The sequence below is a fragment of the Melospiza melodia genome, chromosome Z (assembly GCF_035770615.1).
Source record: "Melospiza melodia melodia isolate bMelMel2 chromosome Z, bMelMel2.pri, whole genome shotgun sequence".
In the NCBI taxonomy this organism is placed as follows: domain Eukaryota; kingdom Metazoa; phylum Chordata; class Aves; order Passeriformes; family Passerellidae; genus Melospiza; species Melospiza melodia.
In genome coordinates this window covers 22,473,878-22,499,646 of record NC_086226.1, presented here as the reverse complement: position 1 = coordinate 22,499,646, position 25,769 = coordinate 22,473,878, and the positions used below count along the sequence as shown (strand labels likewise).

Below are 25,769 nucleotides of genomic sequence, written 5' to 3'. Positions count from 1 at the left end.
TCGATGTGGTCATCAAGGCTGATTAGGTACCTACCTCCTACAGAAATTAAATGTACACTACAGTATGTCTTTAATATGGGTAGTATCTATGTGAGAAAAGCGGTCAGCACCATGCCAGAATCCTATCTTAAACTTCAAATGAAAAATAATTAATACTCTAACTATTTTGTGTCTTCTGAAAATGCAGTCCTACAGATACAGTTTTTCTCCACCAAGACTTCAGAAAGAGTCTTTTTGAGTACATTGTGTGTATGCACACATGGAATAAATATTTATTTTTATATATCATCCTTTTGAAGAAAATATTACTGTCAGGGATAAAACGGGAGAGTAAGGCATTGTTTGTAAGATTCATTTCTGCTTTAGTAGCTGCAAAAGAGAACCAGCCTCACTTTTTTTTTCTTACTCTAAGTGATCAGTTCCTGAATTTTGCATAGTACAGCAGTGCTGTTTTCTGCGGTAGCCCTGGGCTAACCCAAGTGCTGTAGAGTTGTTAGAGCGACACTGAAAAGAAAGAAAATGCTGCAGTGAGAGTAATGGGCAAAACACAGAAACAATTAACATACTGTGTATATTTAACATATTGCTGATTGCTCACCCTTCCTGGTAATTTTCATCTACTGTATTAACAAGAAGGCATTAGTGACTTACCAGTGCACTGAAATGTGGCCTCCTGTGGATGGAGGAGGTTAATTGAAATAAAATACAGGGTTTTCAAACTATTGATATGAAAAACATCACTGGAAAATGGAAAAAAAAACCAGTTTGGCCAAAACTGACACAAGGAAGCAAGATTTAGCAGTGTCTTCAAAAAATGGGTACTATACTCATCTGCACCTATTAGAAGACCTGCCGGCTTGCTGTCTATATCTTGGTAACAAAACTTTGTAGAAATTTTGAATGAGAAGCATCACAACAAAAGCTTTAGTTTGAAGACGAAGTCTCTTCCAGATAGAAGAAACCAGACAGTAAACTGAATCCTAAAGCATTTGATTCTGGAGCAGTTAATCCTGAGAGATGCATTCCCTGGTCAGTTCTTGCAGCTTGTGTGTAGATGAAGGGATCTGCAGCAAACTTGCTGCACTGGTAGAAGAAGCAGGTATGCCAGTGAACAATAACTGTTGTAGGAAATACAGCATGTCCCCACTGCCAGGCAGTGCTGCCCTGTTACAGTGATCTGCTGTAATGAGCAGATCACTTGGATACAAGTTTCTATAATTCTGTATTGCCACATACTACTCGTTACTCACATAGGTGAGCCCTTTTTTGGATGCTTGAGAAGCATTTCAAAACTCATCCACAGAACTGGAACATTCAGGGATGCAGCTGGTGCCAATAATTGGTGCCTTGAATATGTAAAGTGATATCTGAGTAAGTGGGTAAAAAGGGAATCAATCAGATTTCATGAATTCAGTACCTAAAATTAGTTGATTATTCTTGGCAATTGATGCCTTTAATTTCCTTATGCCTCACTTCCCCCTTCTGTACAGAGTGAGTAACACTATATCAGATTCCAGACAAACTGCAAAAAATACTCATGACTCTTCACAAAGCTGGCAGACATAGTGATAAAAGCCCCAACAGAAAAGCCCTTAAGCAAATGAGTCCTGTTTAGTGCAGCGTTTCAGTGATATGCAGTAAATAATACTTGTGCTTCCCCACCAGATTGATTCTGAGTCTTTACCTAGTCAGAAACATCCTCCACCCTCCTACAGAATAAAGACCAAGAAGAAGGAAAGCAGAGCGCATAGTTACGCTGCATACCGCAATTTGTTTAGAGTCTTAGCTTTCGTGTGTTTGTCTCCAGCGGGAGCCGTTCGGGGTTTGTGTTGGAGCGTCGGTCGCACGGTGGCAGCCTGGATCCGCGGGAGCCGCCGGCCACGGGTGCGCCGGGCTCGCAGGAACTGCTGCCCGCCCTGCCCTTCTGAGGACTTCTTTCCGAGACCACGTTCGCAGCAGAATTTTCGGTAATTTTCACATCGAACTGTCGATAATCACGAGAGCACGAATACATTTCTGAGAGCAACATGACCCGCATTGTGTGAAGGCTGCATGACTGACCTGTCATGTGAACCAGAGTACAAAAATACTCGTGTTTTAGGTGGTTTTATACCACAGCTACCAACTGTGGTAAACTTTCAGTACAGCTTTACGGCTTCCAAGCACCTTTCAGTACTCGTTACACCTTGTTTGCTGTGGGCAGGATCTCCCAGGAAAGTGCCTGGAATAATGCCATGCCTCTACTTCCTTATGTGTGGCACAGTGTGTGTGACCCGAGAGCAGATCTGAGGAAACATGCCAGAATTGTGGAATTCAGTCCTTTTTTCTGAAAGTAATTTTCTCTTGAGCAGCTGTTTTAGGATGTGTCATGGTTGAAGGAAGCAATAACAGAGGGGAGAGGGTACTCAGAGTACTGAGTGGCCAGGGCAGGGTTCTGCCTTGAAACCCTAAAAACCATGTTGCACCAACTTTAGCCACTTTGGTAGTTGCCTAATCTCCATTCTGAAAAAAATTCTTCAATTCTAATTAAAAAGAGTAGAAAATATAGGTTTCTCATATGTCTCAGAAGAATAACTATAGTCTGTAATTAATAATTTCCTTAGTTTGCTGAACTGTTACCACTGACTATTTTCTAGGGAAAAAATTACTGCATCTTTAAACCAGTACTTTGGCACAGTGCCCTACAAGAATACTGCCCATACATCATCTGTATATTTTCTAAAAGCTATACAGTGAAATCGGAGAGAGCTTCACTCACAGGATGTCATGCTTCACATATGACCCATTAATAAGAAATATGAGTAGAATGGAGATGAAGAAACAGTAAAATAAAGTGCCTTCATGACCTATAGTATTTAGAAAAACAAATATAGTCCAGCTGCCAGACTGACTACCACACAGTATCTCTCCAAAATACATGTCTAACAATGCCAGCTGAATATTCTTTTAGGTTTTTTAGCCACCATGTCCAGAAACAGCAAGAAGTTTGCAGGTTTTGCTTGATAAGTAGCTATCACTGTAGATCTTAAATTCTCTACACTGTTAGCTCCCCTCTTTTCTTCTGCCAGTAATGCTTATCTATACAGACAAATCTAATTTTTTCCCCATTACTGGAGAAGAGCCTAAAGAGCAGTTACAGTGTAAATTTTACTATCAAGTTTTGATAATTCACATTAAAAAAAAATGTTTTCACATTTAAGAATTAAAAAATCCCAACAGGTAAAGGCAAATCAGGGTGCTAAAACTGTGGTGTACTAGCATCTGTTTAACATAGAAAATACAGTGCTTAATTTCAGCTCTTATTTTTAATTTACTTGAATATTTGGTTCTGTTTTTGCATTTTTATTACTGGACAATACAGGAATCCACACAAACTGTAAAGTATATAATGACATACTCTTTAAAATTTTAAAGGATGTGCTAATGGGCAATTAAGTAATAAAGTTGGTCTTGAATTGCTCGGCAGTGATGGTCCCCACAACTTTTACTGCTAATACATATGAAGTCTTTCAAACAGGTTTTCACATATGTATTTGAATAGCAACCTAAAAATCACCAAGCCCCTTCTCTGTAGCATGACACATGCTTAATCCTAATCCACTGTAGCATGACAGCTATTAATAAAACTTAAATCTAGTTTTGGCAAGGAAGAAGCTTTTGAAATTCACCACAATGATCTAAAAATCCTCATTAACTCTACAGTGCACTGCTTCATTAGAAATCTACTTAATCAAGATGCTTCCCAAGGAATCAATTTATACCTAATTGATGGTATTGGTGGAAAGGACAGCTGTTTAATTGGGATTGTAATTTCAGTTCATTGGGGCACCTTCAGGTGATGTGGGTGGCACCCTGTGTGTTACAAGTCAGTGCATACTCCTCATGGCACCTTGCAGTTGCCCCAGTATGCCTTCACTTACCGCAGGTTCACAAAAAGGTACCAAAAATTACCTGATGCCCCTTGCCAGTGGATCACAACCACCTTCCCATAATTCTGTAAGGCTTCACATGAGTCAGACTATTTAAAACAGGGAGATGCTTAATACAGTACACAAAGGTGCTGAGCTACTTGGTCAGCCTAATTTTAATGAAAATATTTAGCCCCTACAATAGCCAAGATTCTTCCTTCTTAAAAAGGCTTAAGAAAAGATTAATAAACAACGTATGGAAGGTAGTACCATGTCTTTTAAATCTTAAAATGTGCAATTACATGTTGTTCATTAAAGCAGTCTTTTCTGGAGCAACTACTGAAAACTAATTTAAACATGCTCTCTAAAGTTTAGACTGAATAACCAGAATTCAATATTTAATACAATAAATAATATTAGCACACAGAACCTCTTAGGATGGAGGATAGTCTGCTAGCTTATTAAAATGAGAACTGATTCAGAAAGCTTGTAGCTTCTTTTTAACATTAATTTTTCTATTGCAGTATGGAATCTCTGGTACATTGTTTTCAAAAGATGCAGCTTTAATAAGAGACTAAGAACATTCAGTGCCTTCAAGCAGGTTCAGATGTTCCCATTCTGCATTGCACCTCACCAAAATTAGGAGCATGAAACCTGAGGTGCTGAAACTTGATTGGTGCTGGAAAGTAGTTGGTTGCCTGTCTGTTCAGTTATTAAAAATGGCAGAATGGCTTGGGTTAAAAGTGACCTTAGAGATCACCTAATCCACCCCCTCTGCTATGGGCATGGACACTTCCTGCTGGACCAGATTCCTGAGAGCTCCATCTAACCTGGCATTGAACACTTCCAGGGATGAGGCATCTACAGCTTCTCTGGGCAATCTGTGCCAATGCCTCACCATGCTCAGAACAAAGAATTTCTCTCTAATATCCAATCTAAATCTTCATCTTTCAGTTTAAAACCATTGCCCCCTTGTCCTATCACTATAGTCCTTGGTAAAACAGTTCTTTCTTATAAACCCACTTTAAACACTCAAAGGCCAAAATGAGATCTATGGGGACCCTTCTCTTGTCCAGACCGAAAAACTCCAAGAGGTACTTCAGCCCTCTGACTATGCTTGTGGCCCTCTCTCAACCCAATTCCAACAGGTCCTCATCCTCCTTATTTTGGGGATCTCAGGGCTGGATGCAGCACTGCAGGTGGGGTCTCACCAGATCAGAGTAGAATCTCCTCCCTCATCCTGCTTTGCTTTAGGCAGCCCAGGATTATTGTAGCCCTTGCAATGTCCGAATTCCAGAGAGCTGAGATTATGATTAAAGCTCAAATCATCTATTTTAGCCTGTACTTGCAATTAAACTCTTTGGCTGATTCCTCCTCAACAAAGCATTATCAAGAATTGGAGATACAGCTCAAATAAAGGAAAGGACAAAGAGGGAAGTTGCACATTTCTTCCACTGAGCTCTACTAATGCAAGCAGAGAACACTCAACATCACTTGGACATTAACTGAGCTAACCAAATGTTAGAAAAATATACCCTTATTGACTGCTTTGGAGAAAACCTGTGATCTTTCACAACTGATCTCTTATATGCCACCTATGACAGCAGTATCACCAGAGCTTTCTTAATAGCTGTCACTGGAAACTTCCTGTAAACTAGTAACAGAATTGTTGCAGACAGCTTCAGAGGATTCTTCCCAATTGATTTATTTTTATTCATATATATGAGGATCAAGGCCACTGCCAAAAATAATATTGCCTTGCTTTCAAAGGTGAGAAAGAAACATGCTGTTTTCTTTGTAACCTTAGGAAAACAAAAATTTGCAGGAGAGAAAACAACTTAAGAGTATGCACTAAATAAATTTCACATGAAACTGTGGCTGTACTCCAGCATTTCAGATGGCTATCCTGGAGATTTTGCTGTATGTGAGAAAAGAAACCAGCTTATAATGCATTTTAAGTTTGGGGGTTTTTGTTTTTCTTTGTTGTTTTTTTTTTGGTTTTTTTTTTTTTTTTTTTTTTTTTCCCAGAAAAAGGGGATTTATAAAATCTTCCTGGGAGAAGAAACCTTACCTTTTTCTCCACTATCATTACTCTTATTCCCCCACAGACCTTGCAAAACCACCACAAAGAACTTAAAGCCTATTTTCCAATCTCAATGCCAGCAGTAGCCTATTACAACACCTGCAATGATGACGATGAAAACTGTTTCATAAAACCCTGTGGCAATTACAGCTGTGTACACTCTGCTCATAATAGCAGTTTTAAAAGAACATTAATTATGCTCTGATCCTCAAACTGGACTGATTAGTCATAATAATGTTACACAATGATTCACACTCTAGATGACTCATACAGAGAGGGTAATTATCCAGCAGGACTTCTGTAAGTCTGCTGTTAAATGAGAGAGTTCATTACAGGACTGAGGGTTCCTGTTGAATGAATGAAAAAGAAAATGTGGAGGAAAAAAGAAAATCAGTGCTTCTAATGAGGTAGTATTAGATGCCTACCCTGACTAATTTGCATATTTAATTTGAGACACAGGCTTCCTCTTTGCTGTGACCATGTGTTTTATTAAGGAAATACCTTGCAGCGTTATTATATAAGTAAAATCCCTCTTTAGATGTTTAAGTTTGACTTTGTACATGTGATGAAGATTATTAGTCTTAAAAAAAAAAAAAAACAACATTTTTCACCTTCCATATAAAACAGCATTTTTTTACCAGCTGGTAAAACACATTAAAATTTTTACTGTGTTAAGTGCCCCCGTGTAACTCTTACAAAAGTCGTATACAAAAAAGTGCAAGCAAAAAATCCAAAGTACACTCTGACAGCCAGTGCTCTGCGAATACTTTATTACACAAATTACATTCAGCTTCTGAAAATAGTGTTCTAACAGTGATACCATCTAAAAATAAGACATTCCAGAAAGACATCAAGTTAGGAAGAAGAAAAAAATTAAATAGAGACTTTTTTCTTTCCTTCAATGCAATATCATGTTAGTGATTTAAAAAAATAGAAGACTTAGCAGCTTCATTTTCTTGTGGCACTGTATATTCTCTATAATGCAACAGGTTAAGGACATTGAAGAGGAAAGGCACAAAACAGAAATTGGCAACTCAATAATTATGGAGAAAATATTTTGATGAAGCAGATAGTAAGACTTATTTACAAGATCCCCATATTTGATGATAAAATACTACTGCTTTAAATCAGTCCTGCAATTAGAAGACTTTGCTTTATTAAGATGTTCACATAAAAACCAATGGCACCGATATGGAATTTCCATAGACTCCTTCACTTAAAAACATAACTAAAACCAAACAAAAATTAAAGGAACTAGTGTACAGCCCCACACAGATTAGAACAGTTTACAATTAAATATACAAGATATTAAACGTGCTTAAGGGAAAAGAAATCTGACATTCTGGGTTGAACCATATAATGGAGAACTCAAAGGTTAGTTTCAAGATGATGAAGGTGGTGGTGGCAGTGGAGACGCTGAACACTCTTCCTCGGAATCAGTGCCATCTTCCTCATCTTTTTCTTGGTCACTTCCTTCAGTGCTCAGCCGGTCAAACCCTTTTCGGCTGTAGCCTTTGTGACTTGGAAAGAAGTTCCCAAGGTTAATTCCACCACCACCTTTCCCTGTGGAAAGGAAAGGATTTTCATAAGGTTTGCTTTAACTGTAAGGGGAGAATAAAAATCTATCTACTCATTAAACAGTATAGTGGTGATTCTTTTAAGTGTCCTTCCAGAAACTATTTTTAAAGGTTCAGCATATGAGCCACAAAAGCTAGGTGTATATAATAGGAAAGAAGAAGGAAATTAATCTTACAAGTAGAAGTTCCAGACAATGCTTTTTTAGCATCCATTATTTCATTAATTCTACACAGGTTATTGGCATTCCTACCCATTTGCCCTTAGTTTCAAAGTGCTTCATTTCATTCACCAGATCTACAATAACTCATTATAGCTCCTGCTCTCACTGGTAGTGACTCATCTTCTTTAGTGGGCAGATAATGACAAATAGAAGTTGTTGTAAAATAAATTTCCAAAAACCCCTGATCATTGCCCCCAATCCTTCCTTCAAGAAAGTTCCATCAAATCTGTTAATCAACATGAATACAGAAAAAAAGCCTCCAGTTACTGCATTTGAAAATATAATCAGTGACTACTTACCTCTAAGTCTGCCTAAAATTCTGCCTGAACTAGAATCAAGTTTGCGCTCCCCATCAGCTGAAAAATAAAGTAAATTTCAAAAATAAGATAAACCCTGAGCTGCTCTGTGATCAAATAAGTACCTGTATTTTCTGATAAAAATCACAGACATTCAACAAACTAATCAGCAGCTCTAAGAAGCCATTTATGGCAGTACTGCAACAGACTAGAGTGTTAGCATATTTGATATGCTATCTAGCATATTTGGTATGCTAACACATTTGAATACAAAAGTCAGGAAGCTGTAAGCTGAAGTCTTCAAATACAATACATCCAATTCAGTCCTGCAGCCTTATTAGACTGCTGAATGGCCTACTCTGTCAGAGTAGGTCCTGACCAGTGGCAGAACTATGTTGCATAGTCCATGTACATTTTCTTCTCTGGATGAAAGTATCTTGATAAAACAATTTTGTGATACAAAATAACAAGTCTAGTGATCAAACGCCTATCACAGTCTGCCAATTTATGAAAAATAATGTTATTATACAATTCAAATTTAGAATTGTTTACATAACTTCTAAGTACCAATTAAAGCTTTCAGAGCTATGGATTAAGGTGCACTATGGAAGAATGTCTGACTCACAGAATTGACTAGGTGGGAGAGAGCAATAATACAAAATCTCTTGTAATGGTATCTGCTCTCATTTTGCCAGTATCTCTGTAATACCCATATGTAGCCTTTTGTTTTAGCAGCTTAAAGTTTGATTTTTTTGATTTTAAAAAATCAAACTATGCTTGCAGTATTAAATTTTCTGAATTCTAGACAATACAACATGAATTTATTCTATTATGAAATTTCTGATATACCAGTTTTTGCCTTGATACCAAATAAAATCTTTGATACATGTTCTGAAGAGGTGCTAGCTTGAGGCTAGTTTAAAGGCTCAGGGGGCTGCAGCTGCTGTGTCCCTGCCAAGCAGTAAGTTTGCATGCAGCACCACTTCAACTGTTCAGGAGGGCAAAGGCACAGAGAGCTGCTCTCTTCATACCCTCAGCCCCCCGTGTTCAGTGACATTTGGAACTGGAATAATAAGAGTCTGTTTTCTAGAGCAGTTACTCACAGTTACCTCCATAGACAGTTGGCTTCCTCCACCGAATAAATACTAAAATTACCAGCAGGATAACAACAGGGATAATAAGAAGAGTTGTAATAAGAACAAAGGAAACTCCAGTGCTGCTGGCCTGTTGGACCAAGTGTTGCTTATCCATATTCTTTAGAGGGTCTCTTGCTTCTGGCTTGTTTTTCAATCTGGCTTCAGCAATTGTTTCTGATTCTTTAAAAAGAAAACAATTTCCATATGTTATCCATATACATCAAGCTGTTGCTTGAACAGCTGTGGCAGAACATGGTGTTTCAGGAAACAACAAGCTAGGATATCTTAAGGAAACAAAGGCAAACTCTTACGGAGACATTTTTGGCTTTTGCTGATGTTATCCCAAATAAAAGGAAGAGCAAGTCTGAACGATACCACTCATTAGCAAAGATTCCCTCCCCTTTTCTCAAATAAGGAAAGGAGATGTTCCAAACAGTTTTGTCCTAAAAAGTATCTACTATTTAAAATATAGGAAATTACCCCAATGGTAATTACACCACATGGTTATTTTTGCAAATAACATCAATTAAACATCTTGTTTTGACAAAAACATTTCCACAAAAATACACAAAGCCAGTATACATCACATTATCATATACACGAAGAAAAAGTTTAAAGATCTTTCTAATAAAACTGTGGCAAAGGGTTAAATTTTCAGAACTGTTACATTCCATGAAGGAATTTTGGTTCTACTGATGTGGAGAGCTTTTGAAAACTGCATTCAGTCTTGCTGAGTAATTTGTTAACGCTATACCCACAAGGAGAAAAACTTTCAGAAAAACCTTTATGATGTTGCAAATGCTTTGTGATAACTTTTAGTAAGTAAAACTGCCTAGCTAAGTATTTTGAATTCAGACTGAACAGCGTGTCTTTACAAGTAGCTGCATCACAAATACTTTCAACCAGTACTGTTTTGACTCTGTATTAAAATTAAAATGATGTTCTACTCTGAAGAAGTAGCAAATGGTCCAGTTGATAAATGATAAATAATGCGACATAATGATAAATAATATGATAACAATGATAAATAATATCATTGTTATCACAAGCACAAGGATAACAATGACACAATGAAAACATCCTGTCTATTAAGAAGCAGTTAACTGCTAAGGAAGATTTTCCTCCACTGTCTTTCCCACCTCTGGGCAAAGTTACAGTTCTCTATATATTTTCCCCCATGTCACAGTAGTACAATCACTAGTAACAGTCACCAGGAGAGTGAGAGTGCAAGCTTCTCCTCTCCATTTATTATGCATTATAACACAAAGTCCATTGGCTATTTTCTCCCAGTGGAGCTGAAAGATGTTAATTTCAGCCTACCTAAACAGTTTTCGACATTGTTACTTAAAACCTTTTTCTTACGCTGGTGTTACTATTGCATTTTTTTCTCTATGACATCAGAAGTGTCACCTAAAGAAAGCCAAAAGGCATTTACATATCCCTAGATATACAGCATGCTGTAATGTCAACACTTCCCTTTTGAGTGCTTCAGGCAGGCTGGTGTACCAATGAAGATAAAATAAAAGGATAACAGTGATGGTAGTAAGCATTTCATTGTTTCATTAGCCTTCCTTATTCTACATTATTCTATATGCTTTCAATTGGCAGTCGGGATTTTTTTGATTTTTCTCTGTCTGCATATATGTGGCTAAAGAAAACTACTTAAGCTCTGAGTTTAAGCAAAGAAAACCAGTTAAGAACATTTGAACATTTTTAATACCTTTATAAATAGTACCATAATGTGGTATTGTTTTTCTGGAAGGAAAATGAGCTACATAATAGAACACAAATGGTTAAAATTACTTCTCATCTACCTTAACTGGTATTTTACTCCTTTGAATCTCCTCTGTGTACTGTCTCCGTATTTTATTCCTATATGCTTTCATTTTCTTTTTCCTTTTTTTTTTCATTTTCATGCAGATTAAAAAAAAAAAAAAAGTCTAATAAATCTATGGGAGGAAATGTAAATAGAAAAAAATAGCATTTCTTGCCATATGGTGTGACTGACAAGGCTGAGTACTAAAAGACTACACAGGAATATAAACCAATTGTCATTTCAAATAACCCTTTTCTGGTGGTGGAGGGATGTAGAGTGGGGGAGGGTGTTGGGGAGTAATTGTTGCTGTTGTATTTTAGAGCTATTTTTGCATCTAAGGGAGCTGCCACAGATACCAAACTGGAACATACCAGATGGTAGAATGGAATTAACCTACTAGTAAATTTTTTACTCCGTGACAATGAAGCACTTGTAATCAGTGGAAATGAAATGTTTGGATTGGTTGTGAAATAGCATCTACCAGGTAACAGTGTTACAAGCTTCCTTCTAGTGCTTCCAATAGGAATGCACAAAAACCAGGTCAAACTGGTCAGCATTTTGTCTCTTCAGCTTGGCAGAAGCAGCCCTAGTCTACAGGAACATACTGATCCCTTCATTTTCATTATGAATCAGACTAACCTTTTGTCTCCTGTACCTCAATACCAGCCTTTTTAACTGACCGATGTTCCATTTCTGTAAAACAAAATAATTCTTCAGGACAACTGATATTTGCGAAAGGCACTCAGTGACATCTTCCTGCTAGCTTTTTCAAATGTACAGTACAATCCTACAGTAAACATTCCCATCAACACCTGAATTTCACCACAGAGAGTCAATATAAACTATTCAGTAGCTCACAAGGCCAGAGGAAAGAAAGGAAGAGTCCAGTTCATGTAGGTTGCTTGCAATAATCACCTTTTATATGAAACAGAAAGATTTTATGTGTATGCCTAAAGGTTCATAGATTCCTGCAAAAATAAAATTGTTTATTATCAAAATCATAGTGAATTAAAGGCTGGTTGAATCAGGGTTTCTTAGCTACTGCTCTTTTATACTTCAGCAAAAGCTAAAAAGAAAATTTTATACTAGGAGGTCTCTCATCTAACCTGTATAAATTCCATTACTTTTTTATTCTCATATTTCTTTGAATAACAGCTGAGAATTGTTCATGTTCAGTTTACTAAATGCAGATAAAAACATATCCAATCAGAATTACAATTTATCTGGTCTAGCCTCCTGTTATTAAGAGCAGCTGATACCAAATGCCCCAAAGGAAAATCCATTAATTATAAACAAGACAAATAAGGAATAACTAGCTTAGTCATTTATAGCCGTGGACTCTTACTGGATGACTAACATCCTGAAGGCTAAGACTTCATGTCTGTCATACATTTTTTTTATCCCATATAATGGAGCAGTGAATTATATTTGTATTCCTGTAAAACATGTAATCTCTCTCTGAATCCTACTAAATTGAAGTCTGACTAATCAGGTTCCTCTCCCTGAACTGAGGCTGCTTGCCTTGGGGGTTACTAGATTAAAACAGACAAGTATTTCCTCTGTATAAAAATAGGACTTCAAATTATACTAGATTAATTTTCTAGTGATGAATGCTCCCAATGAAATGAATATAATTTTTAAGTTGACCTGTGTTTTTATTTTATACCTTGGGAGTTTTCTGCATGATAACCTCACAGGAAGCAGTTGAGCTCTCAGCAAATGATACACTGAAATTACTAAAATACTAGAGTAACACTTTTGTTTAAGCAAGTACTAACAATGGATGTGGAAGGCAAATGCATGTTGATTCCTTCTGTGACAAACTCATGTGCCCAGGACTCTTCTTTGATAGAGCACACAACAACGCTGAAGAACTGTCTTTTAATGAAAACAGAGCAGCAGCACACAATGCTGCAAGTAAAGCTTGTAGTACACTTAAAACCCTCATTATGCCACTAGGCTCTTGGCCAAGGGCACCAGATAAGTGATACTGACCTGAAGGTACAAAATATGAAGTTAGGACATTAAGAACAAAAAGAACGTACTTTCCACACATGCAAACTTCCACACTGCTTTGGCATGAACATCTCCAACAAATACTGTTCTGTCTTCTGAAGCAACAATATCATGTGGCATCTCAAAGCTCTGTGAAGATAAGCAGTAACAGATTACCCCTAAGTGTCTATGCTTTCATAAGGTCTTCTTAACACCTAACTTGAGCCTGGTCACATTCAATCCTGCTTTAGATTGGAAAATGCAGCAGGTGCTAGTAGGTGCTAGTGTGAAACCCAAATGTGTGAAAGGAATTCCATTTCTCTTAATTTGCCTTCTCCAGGGATAGCGACATAGAGATTATTCCATATATTAATGCTAAAAAAATTATATTAGTATTATTTCTATTCATATTATTACACTCCACTTTATCCACTGAAATACGTATTTTCAAAAATAATCTTGGTTTGAAACCCACACATTTAATTTTTGTTAAAGTTCATATGCAAAACAGCTATTTGCTATACTCAGAAAAAATAACTCTGAACATAATTTAAAGTTGGACTGCAAATAAAGAGTGTATGTGTACCAAGAAGTGCGAATATTAACATTAATTCTTCAATCTAAGACAATATATAGAGACTGTTAAAAACCCCACAAATTTAATGTACAATACTGTGTGAAGAACATTTAGCCTTAACTTATCACTAGTATTCTGTAAAGAGGGATATAACCATACAGTTATTATATACCATATTATTTCTGCTTAGGAATAATATTTCTGCTTGGGAATAAGTTCTATTTTTTGACAAATTACTAGCATCTAAATACATGAATCTTTCAATTCCTTCATTATTCTCTTAAATGAACTTTTAAGAACTGTAATGGCAGTAATAAAGTAGGCTTATCCTGCCTGAAGGTATTATCTGCAGGAATCATCTAGAAGTTAGTATTATCTTCAAATGTGTACCACATGCAGAAGCTAATACCCAAAATTCTAGTGTTTTTATTTAGTGCTATAAATAATTCCTTTTGAATACCTTACATTATAACAAATTTTCCAACTTCTTACGAAGTTGGAAAAGTAGAATGTTACCAATGTTCTCATATATATGATTATACGTAACAGGCACTTTGTGCAGTACTCTACCTTTCTAAGTGGAATGAAAGTATCAATTATTTCTCCAGTAGAGAAGTTCATCACAAATCCTTTCACTGATTCTGTCTCTCCAGGATAGGGCATTCCATTAACTGCAAAGAGGAGACCACCTGCAACAACATTAGATTTGCCTTAAGAACCCACACGTAGCAAACTGCAATATGAAGATGGAACTGTAATAGTTTAGATGAAAAAAGGCTGTCTCTGAGACAGAGAGACAGGAAGATAACTCAACAAGAAGCTAAACTACAAGAGGAAAGTTAAGTGAGGTATGACACACTGAAACTTTGTCATTTAAGATATGCATATTAGTTCAAATAAGAAGAACCAGCAAGACTTTACATATAGTTTAAATGTAAAAGGAATGTGAAGGTGTTAAAAAATAACCTCAAGAATGCTGTGCTATGGATGGTTGACCTGATAGCAGAAAGTTCTTTCAACACATCAAAAGCAGAAAGTCAGCTGCAGAGTAAGTGGGACCACAAAAGGAAAAGATGTGAAGGGGGACTCAGTGATTAGAGGCCTATGGCCTCTAATCTAAAGAAATGGATTTTGTAAGTTTTTTCTGTTTAATATGCTGGGAAGTTTCTAACACTCCATTTTTTTTCTTAGTAAAGAGATCAGAGGAGACAACTCAATGGGAAGCACAAGGTATAAGACAAGTCAGAGGTTATTAATTTATGAGGTTTAGATGGCATTCACTCAAATTCAGAAGGAAACCAAATGTAAAATCTGACTTCAGGCCAAATAAAGTAACCCAGCACTGCAAACAGTCACTTGTCCAACAGGATGCTGAAGTAGTGCCCAACTACAAAATGGTGCTTGTGAACACACATTACCAATTCTGGCATCCATCTCCAGTAAGATGGCAGAACCCATAATGAAGACTGAGACATGGGTAAGTGTGAACTGCCAGAACATGTTGGTGTGGCTTCTGTAAGTGTTGTGCCTCAGCACTGAACAGGGAGAAAAAGCACACAGGTAGGCAGATTCTATAGACATATTTGTGCTTTCAGAAAAACCTTGACAAGGAAGTGCATCCGAGATTACTGAACGTGAGTTATCAAAGGTCGGAACAAAATATCCATTAATGAACAGAAAGCAAAGAGCTTATGGGCAGAGCTAAAAATTCTTCAGGACAGAGAAGTCTGAATAGTGTGATGTTGAAGTGACAAGAGCCAGAAATTTTATTGAACAGTTTTCATCAATGACTGAAAAATGGGGCAAACAATAACACCTAGCAGTCTGAGGAAAGTAACTGAGTTCTGTGGAGAAGTCAAAAGCTTCATGATACTAAGGAAGTCCAGAGAGACTTTTTATACAAGTAAGTTGTTAAACAGATGACAAAACAGCTTCTGCAAAGACAAATGTAAAGTGATGTTTCTTCCAAAAAAATAATCTAGATCATGCCTATATGATGTTTGAACTTGGAGCTGGTAGCTTCAGCTCAAGAAAGACATCTCTAAGCCATCCCTAAAAGATTCCTGAAATCTCACTTCCATGTACAGTGTCAGACAAAATTTCAGCAGAATGTCTGGCATCATGAGGAGGAGAATTAGGAATGGAGGGGACAGTTCTACACTATGCAAAAACTTAGCATGCACACATATTGAGTACTGAGTGCTCTTTTACTCTCTGCATCTCAAAAAGGTTCCAATGAAACTAAAGAGGTTGGAAAAGAAAGGCAAATACACTACTCAAGGGGCTGAAGCTATGGGAAGAGGCCAAGCTAGCTGCGGTTCTTTGGTTTTAAGAGGATAAGGCAAGATGAAGGGGCACCAGATTGGGGGAGCGTGGAACTGTTATTCAGCTCCCAAAATTCTGAGATTGAGTAGCACTCAATGAAACTAGGTCACTTTCTATATTAAAAAAAATAAATAAAGTGGATAATGAATTTCTGGACCCTGCAATGGTGGAGGGTCAATGAATCAGACAATACAAGTCAGTTTGAAATGGGATTAGAGCTTGTGGGCAACATGTCTGTAGAAAGATACTGTGAAGAACAGATCATAGGTTACCTCCTAAAACTGCTAAATAAAGGGTTTGTGGATGCATAGTGAATAGGAGAGGAATTACTACAAAATGCATCCAAGCTTATACACACTCTCAGAATGCCTCTTTCCACTGTCAGAGACACAAAGATATCAAGCCTCTCATCCAGCACAGCATATTTTTACATTCTTGCAGGTGCAAAAGAGAGAGATATGATATTAAATTTGGCATTAAGGAGTCAGGAGCCCAACATGCCAAAGTTCCTCAACCAGTTCTTAACATTTACCTTACCTTCAGTATTGGTATTTAAAATAGAATCCCAAAACTTAATATAGTAATTGTTAACCAGACTGTGATATTGAAAACTGCAATGTTTTCTGTTTGTTTTCAGTTCTCAGGTTTCATGAAACCAAAAACTCTTCATTTGGTCTTAATTTTGCTCTCTTCAGTGGAGTTCAAAATGCATATTTAGAAACATTATTATTAATAATGTCATCATTTACTGATTAATTTTGCAGTCGCCAGGAAGCAGCAAGATTGTCTACTTGTTGATATCACATTTAGGCAGTAATCAGTCATTTTTTAGAAACAGAGATTAGATGCAAGCTTCCCTCATCTGCAAGCAGGAAAACAGGTAGTTCTCAAATTTGCCATTGCATCAGGACTACTCTCAAAGATAAGTAACATTCATCCCAAGATAACACAATAGCACTTCAGGAAATGTGACATCCTGGCACAAAGCAACTACTTGAAATACGAAGAACAAGAAAAAAGATTACCTGGACCATAGGAAACTGCAAATAACTCTCTTCCAAATGCTTTGTGTTTGATCTCTCTTGTGAACTCCCCAGTCTCCAGCCTAAAGCACTGAATTCGACCATTTTCTCTGTCCGCAACGCACAGCTGACTTAAGTCAGGGATCAGGGCTAGGCTGTGAGGGATACGAAACTGTCCAGGCCCGGATCTGTCTAGAGAACTCTCTGCAATAAAAAAACCCCAAGTTTGTATTAAAGTACACACTGAAACTATCAGTTTTACTTAGAAACATCAGTATACCACATAATGCAATGTAACTCTGGGAAAAGACTAAGGTCAGCTTGCTTTCTTCCTAGTGTTTAGGTATGTAACTCAGAGTAGCCTATTTTGTTTTCTTTATAAATCCCAAATTCAGAATCTGCAATTTCCTGAGAATATTCAGCATAGTTACAGCGATACATAAATCTGAGTCAGTCAGAAATATAATTATTCACAAAACTTAAAATAGATGAAATCACAGCATAAATCTGGCAAAAAATTATTCCTTTCTTATATGTTTAAGAAAAATAATTGGCTTTATGAAAGTCAGAATATTTTCTTGACAAAATAGGGTATGACAATATTTGTTCTGAAAGCAAGATGACAAACCTACATTTTTTATTTTTAGTAAATAAATAACCACTACAAGTAGCTGTAAAAAAAGCCAAGAGAAAATTTGGATGCAAGGTCAAGGCTGAAATTTATGTAGGGCCTGGAAGGTATTTCAGTTATAGAAATTAATTTAAAAAATTAATAGCAACATCAGCAATTTTGTGGTTCATGATGAGCTCATGGTAACAGCAGTATGGGTAAAGTACCAAGAGCCCTGACTGTACCTTCTCCCCACTGCATCACATATAGTCCATTTGGAGAGAACTGAATAATCCGACTGTTGCAGTAGCCATCAGAGACGTAAATGCTGCCAGTGATTGGGTCCACGGCCACATCAGTTGGTTGACAGAAATGATTTTTGTCACTGCCTGGTTGCAAAGGTACTCCTAAGGTCAGTAATGGCTCTTTGTCTTTGGCTCCTAGTTTGAAAACCTTTTTTTCAGTCAAAATGAAGAGAAAAGAGGTTTTAGTTATGGAAGGTGAAACCAAAGACCTAGGTGGCCTAGGGAAAAACTCCTATCACTGTGTATACAATAAATTTACATACCAAATATAATCTTAATATATTGACCATAATATTTATTGCTAGCTTTTCAATAGTCCTGATTATAGGAAACTTCTGCTTAAAATACAAATTTGCTGTTATTACAAAGCAAATAATTTAGTTTCACTTTCTAGACTTTGCATTGATAAGCAAAAGACATAGCAGAAAATTACAGAAGTATCTTGAAAGTCTGGAGAGAGGGCTCCATAAGAGCCTTGTGAAATTCAGCAAGGCCAAGTGCAAGGTCTTGGGATTGCCCCTTGGTTGAGGCAATCCCAAGCACAAACACAGGCTGGGAAGAAAAGGGATTGAGAGCAGCCATGAGGAGACAGTGTTGGTTAATGAGAATTTCAACATGAGCTGGTAAGGTGTGCTCACAGCCAGAGGTTAACCATGTCCTGGGCTGCACCCAGAGCCCCTGGGCAGCAGGGCAGGGAGGGGATTCTGCCCCTCTGCCCTGCTCTGCTGAGACCCCACCTGCAGAGCTGCCTCCAGCCCCGGGGTCCCGGCACAGGAAGGACATGGAGCTGCTGGAGAGAGGCCAGAGGAGGCACCAAGGTGATCAGAGGGATGAAGCACCTCTGCTGTGAGGAAAGGCTCAGAGAATTGTTCAGCCTGGAGAATAAAAGGCTTCTGGGTGACCTAATTGTGGCCTCCCCACTCCTGAAGGGAGCCCACAAGAAAGTCAGAAATGAACTTTTTACAGATGTACGTAGTGATAGAATTCCCCATTCAAGTGGGAATGACTTCAAACAGGGAGTAGGTTTAGATTAAATATTAGGAGGAAGTTCTTTACCACAAGGTTGGTGATGCCACTGTGAGGCTGCACAAAGAAGCTGTGGCTGTCTCACCTCTGCAAGTGCTCCAGGCCATGTTGGATGGAGCTCTGAGCATCCTGGCCTAGCGGAACATGTCCCTGCCCATGGCAGGGCAGCTGGAACATGATAATCTTTAAGGCCCCTTCCAACTCAGACCATGATTCTATGGTCTGAGTCTATGATTCAATTATTTCTACATGCTATGTCCTCATAGCAAATTATTCAACACAACTATATTCCATGAAGTGCACAGGGGTGAATTTCTGTAGGCATATTCTTAATGTTATTCTAAACAGGCCTAGATAAACAATGTATGTCAAATCTCTAGGAAAATAAAAATACTTTAAAGCAAAATGTTATGGTCCTGATACTAAAGCTTCAGATACATACCTGATGAAGAGCTACATCAGTGACCCAGTAGTTACCATTTTTATCTACACTCAAACCATGTGGTAAATAAAATCTGCAAGCACAAATGTAGAAGAATGAAGTTAAAATCATTTTCCTGGAAGAATGATATAGATGTGAAGATTTCATTTTTTATCTACAGATCAAAAACAAACGCTGTACATACTAACTACATGTAGCATTTAATGAAAAATAAATATTTACAGCTTAGAATTTTCTTGACAATAGTGTCTCAGGTATGAAATTCAGTTGATCTCAGATATCTCAGGCTGCCTTAGCATTTATAAGGACAATGTACAAGATTCACTTCTGTTAATCTCCCTGGTAGATGCAATTATACGAAATGTTAGAAAATAGAGGTAATAGAGATAGCAAATTAATTTTATTAATTGTTGACTTTGTTTATTTATTTACCTGAAAATAGGCTATGATTACACAATTGTATATAAATGCACAAACATAATTTAAAACACAAAAAAATAGTTTAGGGACTCTTTGGCATAGAATATAGTAAATATTAGTTCAGTTAGTAAGAGAATAAAACCCCAACTTACAGACTCTTGCCTGTGGAATGAAGCAGTTTTGCATTACTTGGATTCAAGACAATAATTGTGTTCTGTTCAATTGGTCCAAGGCCTCTTTGCTGATAGACAAATTTGCTGTCAAAAGAACTGTACAAAAAGAGTGGAATAGAAAGCCAGCATTAGAAGGTTCTACCAATGAACAATATACACACAACTTAAAGCCAAGTTTTGTAGTTCAGTTCTAGTGTGGGGTTATTGGCTTTTTCTTTCTTTAAATATAAACCTTATAACATCACTGTATAGTTGTAAGAGTTAATAGTGTTGTATGTCTACATTTCCTACTGGGGTTATGACTTCTAAACTAACAGAGCACCAAATCAACACAGCAACAATTAAAGATAGTCCTAAAGCAAGTAAGTAAAAACCCCTTTTCAAATTATTTTGTTTAATAATTTCATTGTCATGGCAACACAGAAATTAGAAATTCAACAATATAGCCTAAGAAAAAAATATAGGGAATCACCAGGGCATACCTGCCAGTAAGACCAGGTATGTCTCTATGGTGTTTTGTACCATCTAAGGCAGTCTATGCATGTTTGTATGTCTTCTGCTTTTTCTTTTTTCATATGCATTTCAGTATTTTGCTAGAGCTTACTACTACAAGATTTAGTTCTTATGGTTCTTATTATTTTCACAGTGTGCTTACACAAGACTATAGGATATTATGTGCATTCCTCCTCATCGCACAAAATTGCACTCAATTTTCAAGGTACACGGAATATATTCATAAAAAACATTTGTACATGTTACTATTTCATACATTAAGAATCAGGACAAACTTTCCAGAGGATATTTACTAGGCATGAAATTATCATATGCTTCAAAAAAATAAAAATATAGTTGGCTGTATCCTTACAGAGACATTGGCTCTTACTCTAACCTGTTAAAATATATGTTCAGTTTTTAGTGAAGGTAAACAGAGTGTAAAATATTTTGAACAATATTTCAGGCTAAATGTTAGAGCATAGTGTTTGATGTGAATGAAAAATGCTTGAATACAAGGCCCATTCCCTGCTCCCACTTTGTATTCTTAAATCTATTTGTAAATCCCAAGAGAAATCCAGCCATGATTGATGCTACTTGGTAAACAAGAATATACTTTGTAGTCACAGAGAAGGCTTTGAATAAGCCCTTAAAACTATGTATTGTACAGCTATAACAGTCTCACATCTCCATTACATTAAATATTTATATGTCTAGAATTTTTAATGTGGAAAAGCAATATTGGCTTTATACATAACTAGAAAAATCAATACAGAATGTGTTTAGATTTCTGCATAGGCTATGATTAGAAAATAGTATTTAGATAATGCCATTGCATATAGTAACTATCTGTAACTACTGAATTTCTGGTAGAAATATTATCTAATGCCAAAATAATCCTTTTGACTATGAATGGTTAAACCAAAGGTGAAAGGTACTAAAACTCTCCCCAGAGTTCTGCCATCATGTAGAGGAAGACAATGGATAAATGGCAATGACACACAAAGGCCTATACTGGTATTGAATACCTTCTTGTTTGAATATTATTCAGCAGGTGCTGTTATATTCTTTACCATTCACGACAGTCATCTGCCATGACAAGTTCTCTTAATTTTGAAATTTTAAAGGGAGTCTAATACTCATAAGGTCTTGCCCTAGCTATGGATACCAAACTGTAGCATCAATAATGGATGGATTGAACTAACATTATTTTTAATGTACGTAGATAACTGCAGAAAATCTACACAAATTATCAAAGAAAAGAATCTTAGTGATGCAGAACTGACTATCTAAACTACTTAAAATAATTAGTGGCTTCCCTTGTTATGCTTGTAGCTCTTAGTAATGGTGCTGTCTGGATGCCTAAGTATTTCCTGCTATGCCCAGCTCTTCTGGGAACTAAGTAATTTCAGTGTAAACAAGAGATTGTATGGTACACAGAGAAATTCTATTGAACTTGAGTTTATGGTAGTGATCTTACATTCATCTTCTCCCTGTCAAACTTCTTTTCTAGGAGAATGACTAGAATGCTACAAAATCACAGTCACTCTTTTCTTCCCAGTGCTTGAGATTAATTTCCAGGCAATGTTCCTTTGATTTAAATGGTACATAAGAACACAAACAATGCTGACTACTTCCAGGTTAAAAGCAGCAAGACCAAAAGCACACAAAGAGAACAACTAAACACAGTACTCATATTGCTCTAAAGCATGGTTTCCTAATAGGTTCTGCACTTTGATACTGAAGGACAGGTAAAATCCACTGCTTATCTACTCCAATGTAATTCCACATTTATGTTTTTACTTCTCACCCCTCCTCTGCTGCCCATTAATGAAAAGGATTTCTTGCTAAATCTAGTATCCTTCTTGTGGGCTACATAGTAAATTTAGACAGACCACCTGATCTCATAACCTCTGAAAGGACAACCCTGAGGTCTATTCTTGATCAATACCCATCACCATTGTGATACTATGCTCAGCCTACCTACCTAGATAAGAATGCAGTAACAAGAATGTAACTGATATTCTCTAGTAAGTTCTTTGTAAATTGGATAAACAGCACACATATTTCATCACAAAATACAAAATAACTTCCAGCTGATTCACTGCTCAGCCAGCTGAATAGTTTTTTTTTCACTCCACAAAATACATGCTGCTTACAGCAAAGACTGTTCTGAAACTGAAGAGACCATGCTGTAGAAGAACCTTAATTATTTAAGAGGATTATTTTTTAAAAATCATATGCTGAAGGAATGCTACAGCCACTGCAAAACCGCTACTGTATTACAGTGCTTGTCACTGCATAACCTCTAAAGTAGACTGACGTTACCTTTTGCAACAGCACAGATAATTCAACCAGCTATATTAAACTGAATGAGGATCCAGCTTTTGTGGCATATGTTAATAATGCATTGGAAACATTTGTGCAAAGCTTAACAGCACAGATTGTTTTTGTTTTATTTGCTTCTATACTAAGCTGGTGAAGCATTGAAACAGAAAATAAATTCTAGGCTTTCAGGCTATTGATTTATGTTTACAATTTGGTAAAGAATATTTGATTAACTGTGTATTTGCAGCTAATGATAAAAGTTAACTTAAAAGTCTGCTAACCTCTTATGCCTCCTCCATACAACTGTCATGATAAACCCCTTCTAAATACCATTTTTTTTTCTTGAAAAATGAGAACACCCATTACTTCTTCCTTTTTCATCACAACAAATGAAAGTAACCTCAATGCCCATATGTGTACCCAAAGGTAAAAAGGGAAGGCTGACTGGGTGAGCACGTTTCTGTGTGCCTCTTCTCCATGCGACAAGATGTGGAACAAGAGCTTAACAACAGGCATGTTTTCAAAATACATTTTAAAACCATCATACTCTACATGAAAGGCCTACAGAGTTCTAGTTCAGCTGACTTAAGGGTCCCTATCAACACTAGATTTCCTATACACCGATTAACTATGCTCCACAAAAAGAAGAAGAAAAAAAGTAAGACTCAGGAATAAAAGCCCTCAAGAACTAGGATTTAATGATAAGTTACCTTTATGGAAGGCCATGTGTTACTGAGCACTGGTGGTACATACATGGATTTCTAGACTACATATCTCAACTCCAATCCTCTTCTGCAGCCACAGCATAATGAAGCTGAAGTTCTATCTGTCTCTCAACATGGTTGAGTTATCATGCACACCTGTTGCTTTAGGGAATTTGTTTTGTTTTGTTTAAAACCTGTAGGCTTTCCCAACACTGTTGGATCTGAAATTCAAGTTTTGTGCTCTGGATTGTTGGTATACTTCAATTGCCAGACACTCAAAAATATGTATGTTACAAGAACCAGCCTATTTTCAAATATTTTTACAATTCGTTATTCAACAACACAAAGAACAGCACTTATGTTCCTGAGTAGGAAGATAAAAAAACAGCTTTTACACAATACTTGAAGTCTGAGTAATACAAGTTGTATAATGCATCATTTAGTCTGTATTTATATACACTTGAGCTGGAGATATCACTGACGCATATGAGAAACAAATGATTGTTTTATCTGCTGCATTATGTTATTTACCTTAAAACCAAAGTAACTTATTTTCTTTCATGAAACACTATTCTAAGCATAATTTGTTATCATAATGTTCAGAATACTGTCCTATTTTTCAGACATGATGTTATCTTTAAATGAATTATTCAGGATTTGAAAACAGACGTACCCTTTACTGTTATAGCTATACATATAAATATATATATAAATATATATATATATGGAGAACAGATGCTTAAAAGGAAGAAATTTTTTTAAAGGGTATATTTGAAATGGTACCACATAACATATTACAGGCTTGTACTACTTTCTCCCAGTATTTCTTGCAATTTCAAAAGTATCCATATAAACACATAAACAATTTTAAAAATCAAATACATAAGAACATTGTAAAAATAAAGACAGTACTCTTCATTGGATTGTTCTGTCCTTAAAACAATATAGCTGTGACTACATAATTTTACAAACACTAGAAGTACCACCATTCTAGAGTTCAGACTTTTTTTTTTGTTTGAGTGATGCTAAATGTAGCAAATTTTATCAAATGAGTAGAATAAAGTTTGTTTTGAGAGAGTACCTTGTAACAATCCCTTTTTTTCAGTGTATATAAACACAAAGAAGAATGGACAAAGCTTTGCATGTCTTAAACCCAAGTACTAATTGTAGTATACCATACTAAAACATTATTCACCCAGGCTAATTATTCCTGCTAAGAGACATGGAAAAGTAAGGATAATTAATCGCAGTGAATATCATACTAACATGGTCATACAGTTTAAGGACCTAATGTACTATGTTCTTTTCCCTGGGAGACACATTCTTACTGTCTAAAGACTTAATAACTCATCATCTTGAATTGTCAGTCACCATTTCTATTCTGGCACTTTCAGCCAAAGAACTGAATTTTTAAATGGAAAAAGAACTTCAAACTATCTTTTCTTGAGAAGGTATATAAACAGCACACAGGAGTTCAACCTTCTAACTCACCATTTGGGAAGGGCCTCTACTTACTTTTCATCCCAAACGTGATCACCTCTGTGGAAGACAACTAGGTTATTTTCAGGGTCCAGAGCCAACCCAGAAACTTGGCCTAGTTTGAGGTCTAACCCAGTCCACTCCACAGCCTCTTCTATGTGGAAATCTGACCAAATAAATAAATAAATATGAAAAAACAAAAAATATAATAATGTAGCAAATTTATTTAAAAAATCCAAATATGGTTAGCTGACATTTGGTGCAGACTATTGGGAATTACATGGACGTTTTCTTACATGCAGTATTTCTATTCAATGCATTGCAATTAAATTCCAAGCATAGTTTTAACATAATAAAGCATGCACAAGCACTGGCAACCTGCTATGTACCGATGACACAAATATCAAAATTGATTTTGACTCCATTCTTTTCTCCAACTTATAAGGATACATGGATACATACTCTAGAAGTTCTAGAAGTTATGTAATACTTTCTACACTGAAAGATTACAAAAATATACAATTGAAATCAGCAGGAAAATTTAAACATTAACTATCAGTGTTAGATAAAAAACCACATCTATAAATATCATTAATCATATACATAAATACCATGAATCACTAAATGAAATGTGGAAGGTGAATCATATTTTTTTTTCTATTAAAGCTTTTAACACTAAGAAAAGAAGACTTCTTGTATTTGTCTTAAAGTGTAAAACTCAACTAAGGGAGAGAAATTTAGTTTTAGAAATTAACATTAAAAAGATAAAAGTATGGTCTCTTCAATCTCTCTTACGTAAAAGCAGACTGAGAAGGATAAAAGGTGCAAACTGTT

The 25,769-nt window shown here is 36.4% G+C and overlaps 1 protein-coding gene across 8 annotated transcripts in view; it reads right to left on the bottom strand.

Annotated features, from left to right (window-relative positions):
* Positions 1-6,739: 6,739 nt before the first annotated feature.
* The window catches only part of PAM (peptidylglycine alpha-amidating monooxygenase), a 117,542-nt gene continuing 98,512 nt past the window's right edge, over positions 6,740-25,769 (bottom strand). For 4 of the 8 annotated variants that reach the window (XM_063180544.1, XM_063180549.1, XM_063180547.1 and 1 more), the window contains 11 exons: positions 24,972-25,101; positions 19,912-20,028; positions 19,340-19,412; positions 17,812-18,019; positions 16,960-17,160; positions 14,180-14,298; positions 13,083-13,182; positions 11,677-11,730; positions 9,189-9,401; positions 8,089-8,145; positions 6,740-7,554 (listed from right to left, as the gene is read on the bottom strand). In XM_063180544.1, the coding sequence (XP_063036614.1) occupies positions 7,373-7,554; positions 8,089-8,145; positions 9,189-9,401; positions 11,677-11,730; positions 13,083-13,182; positions 14,180-14,298; positions 16,960-17,160; positions 17,812-18,019; positions 19,340-19,412; positions 19,912-20,028; positions 24,972-25,101 (1,454 nt within the window). In that variant the 3' untranslated portion in view covers positions 6,740-7,372. The remainder of the gene's footprint in view (positions 7,555-8,088; positions 8,146-9,188; positions 9,402-11,676; positions 11,731-13,082; positions 13,183-14,179; positions 14,299-16,959; positions 17,161-17,811; positions 18,020-19,339; positions 19,413-19,911; positions 20,029-24,971; positions 25,102-25,769) is intronic. The other 4 variants (XM_063180545.1, XM_063180548.1, XM_063180552.1 and 1 more) reach the window with 2 other exon arrangements.